Raw genomic sequence first — 12408 nt, forward strand, 5'->3', positions numbered from 1 at the left:
ACCTCCAACCCACAACAGTCGGCTAACAACCACACAGTTAATCCACTGCTTAGGACTACAGTCATGTCAGTTGGATTCTGAAAGAAATTAAATATGAATACTAACATCATAAAATCTTTGGTATAAAAACCTATGGAAAATGAATTTTTCTTCACATTAAAAATATATATATATTTTTATTCATACTCAGTTCTTCACAGGAGTTGTATACTGACACATCCTAATTATAAGGAACCACTAATTATGAGAAATAACTGATTATGAAAAACCACTAATCATGAAAAACCACTAATTATAAGGAACCTCTAATTATGAAAAACCTATAATTGTAAAAAACCATTAATTATAAGAAGACTATGGATAAGATACCCCTAATTACAACTAATTATAAGAAACCACTAATTATGAGAAACCACTAATTCTTAAAAACCACTAATTATAAGAAACCACTGATTAAAAACCATTAATTATAAGAAACATCTAATTATGAGAACCCACTAATTACTAAAAACCCCTAATTATAAGAAACAACTAACTGTAAGAAACCAGTAATTATGAGAAACTAATTATAAAAATCCCCTAATCATATGAAAAACCACTAACTATGAGAAACCACTAATTATTAAAAACCCCTAATTATAAGAAACAACTAACTGTAAGAAACCACTAATTATGAGAAACAACTAATTATTAAAAACAACTAATTATAAGAATCCCCTAATCATATGAAAAACCACTAACTATGAGAAACCACTATATAATTATGAGAAACCAGTAATTATCCAAAACCACTAATTATGAGAAACCTTTAGCAACCAAGATCTTGGAGCTTCAGAGACAAAACCATCTAGTTTCAAGTTGCGTAAGAGATAAGAGAGAGAGAGAGAGAGAGAGAGAGAGAGAGAGAGAGAGAGAGAGAGAGAGAGAGAGAGAAAAAACGTAATCCCCAAGGGATTGTACGGTTTGTAATCCCGGGATTACTGTGGTCAGTGGCTTACTTTCTCTTCTCTTTTCCGACCGTCAAGCTTTTGTAATCATCAAATGGAAGTGATTCCTGTATTCAAAGATTGGAAATGGAATGTACCAGAGGCCAAGCGTTGGGGCATACGAGGTCATTCGGCGCTGAAAGGGAAATTGAGATTAGGAAGTCGAAAATATAACAGGATGAAAACCTCGCAGTTAGAGATGGTCGAGGAAAGTAGGATAGAAGAAAGAGAATATGAACGAAGGTACAGTAAAATGAATAGAAGGGGTTGCTTCTTGGGGTTGAAGGGATGCTGCAAAGAACCTTAAGTAACGCCTACAGTGCACCTTGTGAGGTGACTGACAGCACTAACCCGCCCTAAGGGTTGTATTTAAAGAATAAACACATCACTTAAGGGAAAAATTAGAAGAGATTTTAACTTGCTATTAGCTAAAATGCTCTTTAACTTTGGAGTTAAATATAGGAATAATATAAAAATTAAATTATTGGAATTTATTCCCAACAAATAGAGAATCTTTTTCATATAGAACCGTCTTTAAAAAAACATTTCAATGATGATTTCAAATAAACATTTCAATAAATCGTTTTGTCGACAATCAAGCGTACAGAGTCCAATCACCTGTGAAACCAAAACAGCAATACATATATTTTTTCGATACTTAGGACGCGGCACGAATTATGGATAAGGATGGCTCGGACGCATCCTACGCACCAATAACTCCTGAATGAGATTGCCTTTAGGATATCCCCCTTCCCCCCTCAGGAAGTGCGCAGGAGAAGGGGGGAGGGGGAACTAGAATTCCAAGAATCGCCTTCCAGTTATATATTAATTTTTCCATCCTTACAAAGCGAGGAATAATGATTTTTATTTTTCCAGTTTTTAGAATGGAATGGAATACAGAGTTTAGGCCAAGGCCAAGCACTGGGTCCTATGAGGTCATTCAGCGCTGGAAAGGAAATTGAGAGTAGGAGGTTTGAAAGGTGTAACAGGAGGAAAACCTCAAAGCAGTTGCACTATGAAATACTTGTTAGAGAGGGCGGATAGCAAGATGGAAGAAAGAAAATATGAATGGAGGTACAGTAAAAGGAATGAAAGGGGTTGCAGCTAGGGGCCGAGGAGACGCTGCAAAGGACTTTAGTAATGCCTACAGTGTACCACGTGAGGTGCACCAACGGCACTAACCGCCTACGGAGACCAGTTTCTAGCGTAATTTTTGTAGTGTTTCTCACATGTCATAAAACCTTCCTCACATGGTGCACTGTAGGCATTGCTAAAGGATGTTTGCAACGTCCTTCCGGCCCCCTAACCGCACCCATATTTTAGCCTTTTACTTGACCTCCATTCCCGCTTCCTTTCTTCAATCTTGCTGTCCAACACCTCTAACTATTAGTTCTTGGCCTTTAGATCCGTGTACTTCATCTTCATTTTCTGGATTATTATTGTTATTATTCAGATGAACCCTATTTCTATTCAGATTCATTCACATTATTATTATTATTATTATTATTATTCAGATGATGAACCCTATTCATATGGTACAAGCCTACAGAGGTCTTAATCATTATTATTATTATTATTATTATTATTATTATTATTATTATTATTATTCAGATGAGGAACCCTATTCATAAGGTACAAGCCTACAGAGGTCTTAATCATTATTATTATTATTATTATCATTATTATTATTATTATTATTATTATTCAGATGAGGAACCCTATTCATAAGGTACAAGCCTACAGAGGTCTTAATCATTATTATTATTATTATTATCATTATTATTATTATTATTATTATTATTCAGATGATGAACCCTATTCATATGGTACAAGCCTACAGAGGTCTTAATCATTATTATTATTATTATTATTATTATTATTATTATTATTATTATTCAGATTAACCTATTCATATATTCTTAATTATTATTCAGATGATGATGAACCCTATTCATATGGTACAAGCCTACAGAGGTCTTAATCATTATTTATTATTATTTATTATTATTATTATTATTATTATTATTATTATTATTATTCAGATGATTAACCATTATTCATATTATTATTATTATTATTATTATTATTATTCAGATGTAACCCTATTCATAAGGTACAAGAGAGGTCTTAATCATTATTATTATTATTATTATTATTATTAATATTATTATTATTATTATTCATGATGAACCCTATTCATATGGTATCTTAATTATTATTATTATATATTATTATTATTATTATTATTATTATTATTATTATTATTATTCAGATGAGGAACCCTATTTCTATGGTACAAGCCTACAGAGGTCTTAATCATTCATTCATTATTATTATTATTATTTATTATTATTATTATTTATTTATTATTATTATTATTCATTCCCTATTTCTAGATGATGAGGTCTTAATCATTCATTACTATTATTATTATTATTATTATTATTCAGATGAGGAACCCTATTCATAAGGTACAAGCCTACAAAGGTCTTAATCATTCATTCATTATTATTATTATTATTATTATTATTATTATTATTATTATTATTATTATTATTATTATTATTATTCAGATGATGAACCCTATTTCTATGGTACAAGCCTACAGAGGTCTTAATCATTCATTCATTATTATTATTATTATTATTATTATTATTATTATTATTATTATTATTCAGATGATGAACCCTATTTCTATGGTACAAACAGGGCCATTCATTACTATTATTATTATTATTATTATTATTATTATTATTATTATTATTTTTATTATTATTATTATTCAGATGATGAACCCTATTCATATGGTGTTCTTATTCATTCATTCATTATTATTATTATTATTACTATTATTATTATTATTATTCAGAAGATGAACCCTACTCAGAGGAACAAGCCCACCAAAGGGGCCAAGAGGGAAATTCTGAAGCAGAATTAATTAAAGAAGTAAAAAAAGGGAATAAAAATAAAAAAAAATAAAAAAATAAATTAACAAATAGATCAAAATGTATTAAAATGCAAGGAGAACAGTATTAGGACAGTAATGCATTGCATCTTCGCTTGAACTTAACTGTACAACATCCTCAGGGAGACTCTTCCACAGTCCAACAGTGTGAGGAATAAAGGACCTCCCTATTTTGCTGTCCAACCACTCAAACTCCCTCTTGTCAATGTCTTATTAAGCCCCGAGTGGGGTGGAAAGCACCCCAGTGATTGGCTTGACAGCCCAAATTTCATAAAACTGATTCATTTTCGTTTTATCAGAATTTTGCATTTTTCAATATAAGTCTCTTTCCCTTTTTTTTTTCTCCCACATCCAGATTTCATATTTCAAAACAAAATTCCAGTCTTGATTCTCAATAGCCATCTCATTCCCACACCACGGTACTATGGTACTAGAGTGAATTCCCACAACACGGTACTATGGAACTAGAGTGAATTCCCACAACACGGTGCTATGGTCCTAGAGTGAATTCTCACAACACGGTACTATGGTACCACAGAGAAATGTTATTTCCATCATGAATGCCAAGACATTTCCACAGAGCATGAAAACACACCTCATTCCCACATCATGATGCAACCCACCTTATTCCTCCCACATCCAGAATCCAACATTCATAACAAAATTCCAGTCTTGATTTTCAATGGCCACCTCATTCCCGACACCAGGGCACTAGAGTGAAATGTCAGGATTCTCTTGATGAATACCCAGCCATATCTCGGCACAGTTATGCTTATTCACGAAAATGCAATTTCCCTGCGAGGTTTTTCAATTCCCATCTCGCCTCCAATCTTGACGCCTCAGTGTGATAAACTCTGATGAAAACTATAAAGCACTGCTATTGTATTTCAGCTGCTGGGTTTCAAACTCCATTGTGTGCCGTTTCCCTGACTGGCCTGGATTTAATCCTAGCCCATTCACGCCTCAGTCTTAAGAAAGTTGAAAGTCTCTCTCTCTCTCTCTTCATTTAGATGCATGCGGTTCCATTTACCAACCATCTGTCAATCACTCATCGACTTCTTTATTATATTTTCAACCGTGTTTATCCTAAATTCTTTTCTTAATTTTTATTGGTTTTCTGTAAAAGAAAACTATTGTACCGGCTTTGTCTGTCCACCCCCAGATCATAAAAACTACTAAGGCTAGAGGGCTGCAAATTGATACGTTGATCATCCACCCTCCAGTCATCAAACTTATCAAATTGCAGCCGTCTAGCCTCAGTTGTTTTCTTATTTCATTTACGGTTAAAGTTAGCCATAATCGTGCTTCTGGCAACGATTAGGGCAAGCCACCATCGGGCAGTAGTGAAAGTTTCATGGGCCGCGGCTTATACAGCATTATACCGAGACCACCGAAAGATAGATCTAATTTCGGTGGCCTTGATTATACGCTGTAGCTGCTGTACAGAAAACTCGCCTGCGCCGAAGAAACTTCGGCGCATTTTTTACTTGTTTCTTATCATGTTTATTTTTTACCTTTTTCCTTTTTGATCGTTCGTTGTTCTCTCTCTCTCTCCTTTTTATGTAGCCTTTTGTTGTTTATCCTTTCCAGCAATTTACTCATTTCCAATTTTCCAATATTTCTATTCATTTTTTCATCTCCTTCTCTATCTCTTCTTTCCAATGTCATTTTCCTCTTTTCTCTTGGACTATTCTTTTCTTATCTCTTTTCTCTCTATCTAACTTTCTCTCTCATTTCTTTCCTTTTTTCTTTATCTCTCTCTCTTTCTTTTCCTTTCTTCCCATTTCTCTCTTTTTCTTATCTCTCTCTCTCTCTTCCTTTTTAACTTTCTCTCCCATTTCTCTTTCCTACTTTCTATCTTCTTTCACATCTGTCTTTCTATCGCCTTCTCCTACCTCTCCTTTTTTATTATTTCATCCTATCTTTTCTCTTTACCTTTTCTATTGCCTGTTTATTATTTTTTCCTCTCTCTCCATTTAACAATTTCTGCAATTACTCTCTTCTATAATTCTTCCTATCTCTCCTTTCCATTCATTCTTTCCCATTCTTTGTCTCTATTTCATATTTTTTTTTTTATCTCAATTCTGCTTTTTTTGCTTCCACTTATCCATCTTTTCCATTCCTTAAGAACATTCGTAATATTCTATCGTGTTTCTTTTTAATTCCTTTCTCTCTCTCTCTCTCTCTTTCTTTCCTCACGTCTCTCCATCCTTTCCTCACCTCTCTTCTTCTCTTTCACTTTTCTTCTCTCTCTCTCTCTCTCTCTCTCTCTCCAACCTTTCCTCCTATCTTTCCTAACCAATCCCTCTTCCTCCTGTCTCTCTCCTACCTTTCCTTGTCTCTCTTCTTCCCTCTTCTACCCATTCTCTTTTCCCTCCTGCTTCTCTCCTTGTCTCTCTTACTTCCATGTACTTTTCCTCTTCTTTCTCTCCAACCTTTCCTTGTCTCCCTTCTTCCCATTCCCTTTCCTCTTTTCTTTTCTTCTCTCTCTCTCTCTCTCTCTCTCTCTCTCTCTCTCTCTCTCTCTCTCTCTGCAAGCTAATTCATTCCTCTTCCTCTTCCTCCTTCGCAGGAGCTGTGCTGGAGGCCGGGGTGGGTGGGGCTAATGGGCGTCGCGGAGGAGCCGATGGCATGCCCTACCTGGGCGTGGGCGTGTCCTGGGGTGGGCGTGGCCTCGTGTGGGCGTGGCGGCGAGGCGTGGGCGTCTGTGTACTGCTGGTGGCCGCCTCTTTCTCCTTCTTCCTCGTGACTTCTTCTTCCAAAAGGGCGGGAGGACTTTACACCCGCGTCATCTTCACGTGTGAGTACCTGGATTGCAGTTCTAGTCTCTCTCTCTCTCTCTCTCTCTCTCTCTCTCTCTCTCTCTCTCTCTCTCTAACACAACAAAACCACCAACAAGAAAATTAAAAGGAAAATAAATAAATAATTAAAAATATCTAATTGAGAATGATTTCTTCTTCTTCTTCTTCTCTCTCTCTCTCTCTAACACAACAAAACCACCAACAAGAAAATTAAGTGGAAACTATCAGTATAAAAATATCTAATCTTTTTCTTCTCTCTCTCTCTCTCTCTCTCTCTCTCTCTCTCTCTCTCTCTCTCTCTCTCTCTCTCTCTCTTCTAAATATAACACAACAAAACCGCCACCAAGAAAATTAAAAGAAAAATTATTTAAATAATGATTTCTTTTTCTTCTTGTTCTTATTCTTGTTCTTGTTCTTGCTCTCTCTTCTCTCTCTCTCTCTCTCTCTCTCTCTCTCTCTCTCTCTCTCTCTCTCTCTCTCTCTCTCTCTTCTAAATCAAACAAAACCACCACCAGGAAAATTAAAAGAAAAATTATTTAAATAATGATTTCTTTTTTCTCTTCTCTCTTGTCTTGCTCTCTTCTCTCTCTCTCTCTCTCTCTCTCTCTCTCTCTCTCTCTCACACAAAACCACCGCCAAGAAAATTAAAAGAAAAATTATATAAATAATGATTTCTTCTTCTTCTCTCTCTCTCTCTCTCTCTCTCTCTCTCTCTCTCTCTCTCTCTCTCTCTAACACACAAAACCACCAAGAAAAAATCTTCTCTTCTTCTCTCTCTCTCTCTCTCTCTCTCTCTCTCTCTCTCTCTCTCTCTCTCCTAAGTCTAAGTATAACAAAACAAAACCACTACGAACTGGGAAATTAAAAGAAAAATTAAATAAACAATGATTACACAACAAAACCACCACCAAGGAAATTAGAAGAAAAATTGATATAAACAATGACTTCTTCTTCTTGTTCTTCTTTGCAGTCAACAATGCCCCTGGCTACATCATGGACATAATGGTGCCTTCTCACAACGCATCCAGATCATCATCCCCCAACGCCGTGCCACCATCTTCATCATCACCTTCATCATCATCATCGTCATCGTCGTCATCGTCATCGTCTTCGTCGTCTTCTGAAGAAGCAGAGGAAGAAGACGGAAGGAGGGGAGATAAGGAAGGAGGAGGAGGAGGAGGAGGAGGAGGAAGGGAAAAGGAAGAGGGGGAGGAAGAGGAGGAAAAGGAGGAGCCGTTGAAAGGGTTCCTTGTGCATACGCCGGGTTGCGTCATTCCGGACTTCGACCCCTTTCATCACACCATCACCAGGTTCATCTCCAACCCTCTGAACGTAAGCCAGGTCTCCTGCTGTTTTTCTCCTTCTTCTTCTTCTTCGTAATCTTTGTATTCTTCTTCTTCTTCTTCTTCTTCTTCTTCTTCTTCTTCTTCTTCTTCTTCTTCTTCTTCTTCTTTTTCGTATTCTTCTTCTTCTTCTTTTTCTTCTATTGCTGATTCTTCTTCTTCTTCTTCTGCTTCTCCTTCTTCTTCTTCTTCTCCTCCTTTTGCTGATTCTTCTTCTTCTTCTTCTTCTTCTTCTTCTTCTTCTTCTTCTTCTTCTTCTTTCGCTGATTCTTTTGATTCTTCTTTTGCTGATTATTCTTCCTTTTTTTGCTGATTCTTCTTCTTCTTCTATTTCTTCTTCTCTTTTTTTTCTTTTGCTGATCCTTCTTCTTCTTCTTCTTCTTCTTCTTCTTCTTCTTCTTTCTTCTTCTTCTTCTTCTTCTTCTTCGTATCCTGCTGTAGGTAATGTTGGAGTTCTACTACGACTATTAATAATGATTATGTTGCTACTAGTATCCTCTCTACTACTGCCACTATTAATAATGACTGCATTGCTACTTCCTAGCATTCTTCTGCTACTGTCACTATTAACAATGATTGTGTTGCTTACTAATACTCTCTCACTCTCTCTCTCTCTCTCTCTCTCTCTCTCTCTCTCTCTCTCTCTCTCTCATATTACTGCTAATCCTCCTACTGCTACTAGTCTTCCCCTATCTATAGTATTAGAACTAATGCTTTTATGAATGACTATCTTGCCAATTCACAAAATTGCACTCGACACTGGTTTCAAAACTCACATAATTAACTAAACTTTTTAATACAATGCTAGTTCACCCATTGTGTGATGTGAATGAATATCATTTAATTAACCACTTCAACTGTTTATCCACATAGAATATCACCAATTTAACTCTTGAACCTCGTATCATCTCACCAAATTAACTGCAAAAACAATATAAAAGTTTGATTTAATAATATTACCATATTTTTAAGTTGCTGCACTTAACATGCTCTCACTAAGATGTTAAGCTGTTTTAACATTACATAATTCCACAGCAATGTACATGTTTTAATAACATTTCAATATTTTTAATTGCTGCACTTAACATGCTTTCACTAAGATGGAATACTGTTTAACACTACATAATTTCACGGAAACAAAAATGCTTATTTCGAAAAATAATCCACATTCTCTGGACGAATATTTTGAATCTGAATCCTCTTGCCATTTTGACTAATTTAGCCAAAGGAATCGCTTGATTCTACACTTGAACGACAGAAGTTTCACTCAATGTTTTTAATATTATTCCATTATTCAATATTTTCAATAAATATTTCATTCAATATCATAAAAACAAAATGGAAACTTCACCAAAACTTCCCTACTTTATTTCACTTATTACTTTCATGTAATGTTATTTCATTCAACGTTCAGTATTATAAAAATAAAATGGAAACTTCATCAAAGCTTCTTTACTTTATTTCATTTATTACTTTCGTGTAATATTTCATCCAGTGTTCAGTATTATAAAAATAAAATGAAAATTTCACCAAAACTTCCTTAATCTCACTAATTATTATTTTTATTTTAACATTATTTCATTCAATATTAATCCATATCATAAAAACAAAACGCAAACTTCACCAAAAACTTCCCTAATTCATTCAAATTTCACTAAACAAATTTCCACGAACTCTAATTTTCGACTCAAATTCAGCTTCTCTCGTATATATCATTATTTTCATCTATATATCAATGTCATAAAAACAAAACGCAAACTTATTTTTTCTCTGCACACTTCACGAACTCCCATTTTCATCTAACTTATTTATTTTATCAAAAAAATATTAATCAATGTCATAAAAATAAAAACCTTCAAAACATTCAAATTTCTCAAAAATTCACTTAATTTTCCTAAATTATTCAAATTTCACGAACTCTCATTTTCGACATAAATTCAAAAACTTCTCTTGTATATACAATTATTTTCATCTAGTATTATTTGATTAAAAAATATTAATCAATGTCATAAAAACAAAGCGCAAACTTCACTAAAAACTTCCCTAATTCATTCAAATTCCTCTGCACAAACTTCAAGAACTCTCATTTTCGACTCAAATTCAACTTCTCTCGCATATATTATCAATTTTATCTAATATTATTTCATTAAAAAATATTAATTAATATCATAAAAACAAAACGCAAACTTCACCAAAAACTTCCCCAATACATCCAAATTTCTCTGCACAAACTTCACGAACTCTCATTTTCGACTAAAAACCAAGCACATCTCTCTCTCTCTCTCTCTCTCTCTCTCTCTCTCTCTCTCTCTCTCTCTCTCTCTCTCTCTCTCTCTCCAACGCCATTAATTTTATTTCGCATGGAATAAAGTCATCTCATTACCACGACCCTAAAACAGTTTCCACAGGTAGCACACAAGCCCTCCCCTCCCCCCCTCCCTTCTCCCTTACCCACCACCCCATGAGGGTTGTTCCTCCCCTTTACGACGCATAAACATGACACGAACAATGATATATATAAAGCCTCGGACCTCGGAGCCGAGGTCACTTCGCCTCTCGGGCCGGGGTCATTAAGCGTGTCGTGTAAACCCCCTTCCTTCCTCCCAATTTGGGACCGCAATAATGAACGGGTGATGAAATACGTTGATAAAGCATAGGCCTGGTTTTATATATATATATATATATATATATATATATATATATATATATATATATATATATATATATATATATATATATATATATATAAATTTCTGACTCACATCAGGATCAGAACCCAGGTCTTTCAATTGAAAGGCAAGGGTGCTGCCCATCAGGCCATGCAGGTCATAAAAGAAGTTGGAACCTGAGTGCCACTGCACTGTCATGACATGTATGGCCTTGTGGGCAGCGCCCTTGCCTTTCAATTGAAAGACCTGGGTTCGATCCTGATGTGAGTCAGAATTTATTTCTGTTCCACACGGGATTGTGTTGATTATATTATATATATATATATATATATATATATATATATATATATATATATATATATATATATATATATATATATAGCCTTGACTATATCAGCCTTATGATTCTTGCAAGTACTTAAGGTTGAAGTAGCTAAGTAGCTAGCCATCAGACCTTCTTCACACCGACTGCAACCCACCACAGTCGACTAACCAGCCAGTGCGTAACTCACTTCCCAGCTCAACACATCTATTCAAATGAGTAAGATAACGCAATAAGTGCTACAACGTAAGAATTACGAATTACAAAAAAAGAGTAAAAAGATTGGAAAATTGTCATATAAATAGTAAAGCCAATGGATGGAAGAGGCACCAGAGTATGACAAGATGGTCTGGACATGTTGAGAGACGGGAGAGAAATGTAGAAAATAGTGTTTTGGTGTGTATTTCCCGTTACTTTGGTCTCCTTTGGTCAAAATGATTGAACTTGCATATTTTCAAACTCTCTCTCTCTCTCTCTCTCTCTCTCTCTAATATCTATATATTATATGTGTATTTATCTATATAAGTATATATATACATATATGTATATATACTTATATAGATAAATACATACATACACACACACACACACACACACACATATATATATATATATATATATATATATATAATATATATATATATATATATATATATATGTGTGTGTGTGTGTGTGTGTGTGTGCGTGCGTGTGCGCGCGCGTGGCAGATTGACGGAAATGACGAGTAACCTAGTTAGCAACACGCCAGGAGGTTGTCCTTAACTTTGTACATCACGAAAGCACGATTCCTCTATCTCTCTCTCTCTCTCTCTCTCTCTCTCTCTCCTTTCTCTCTCTCCCCGTCCAAATAAAGCGACAAAACCTTGTGTCTTATATTCTCAGCACTAAGATCAAACAAAACAGGACATAAATGAATTATTGTAAATAAAGGAATACCGGAAATACATGAACACTGTTACAAAGATAATATAAAAATCGATATATATCTCAAATTGGGAGGGATATAAAAACCTTTGACAAACGACTTACAGAGAGAGAGAGAGAGAGAGAGAGAGAGAGAGAGAGAGAGAGAGAGAGAGAGAGAGAAACAAGAATATGAATCAATTTCTGCTCGAGTTAAAGTAATATCAGGTCTTTTAACTTGAGAGAGAGAGAGAGAGAGAGAGAGAGAGAGAGAGAGAGAGAGAGAGGAGAGAAGAATGTGATCCTTACTTTCTAGTTAAAGTAATATCAGGTCTTTTAACTTGAGAGAGAGAGAGAGAGAGAGAGAGAGAGAGAGAGAGAGAGAGAGAGAGAGAGAGAGAGAGAGAGAGAGAGAGAGA

The 12408-nt window shown here is 35.0% G+C and overlaps 1 protein-coding gene across 1 annotated transcript in view; it reads left to right on the forward strand.

Moving 5' to 3' along the window:
• Positions 1-12408, forward strand: part of LOC136845066 (uncharacterized) — a 55819-nt gene that overhangs the window by 25261 nt on the left and 18150 nt on the right. The window contains 2 exon segments of the mRNA XM_067114887.1: positions 6524-6751; positions 7723-8084. Of these exon segments, the coding sequence (XP_066970988.1) occupies positions 6524-6751; positions 7723-8084 (590 nt within the window).

Source organism: Macrobrachium rosenbergii, chromosome 13 (assembly GCF_040412425.1).
Source record: "Macrobrachium rosenbergii isolate ZJJX-2024 chromosome 13, ASM4041242v1, whole genome shotgun sequence".
In the NCBI taxonomy this organism is placed as follows: Eukaryota; Metazoa; Arthropoda; class Malacostraca; order Decapoda; family Palaemonidae; genus Macrobrachium; species Macrobrachium rosenbergii.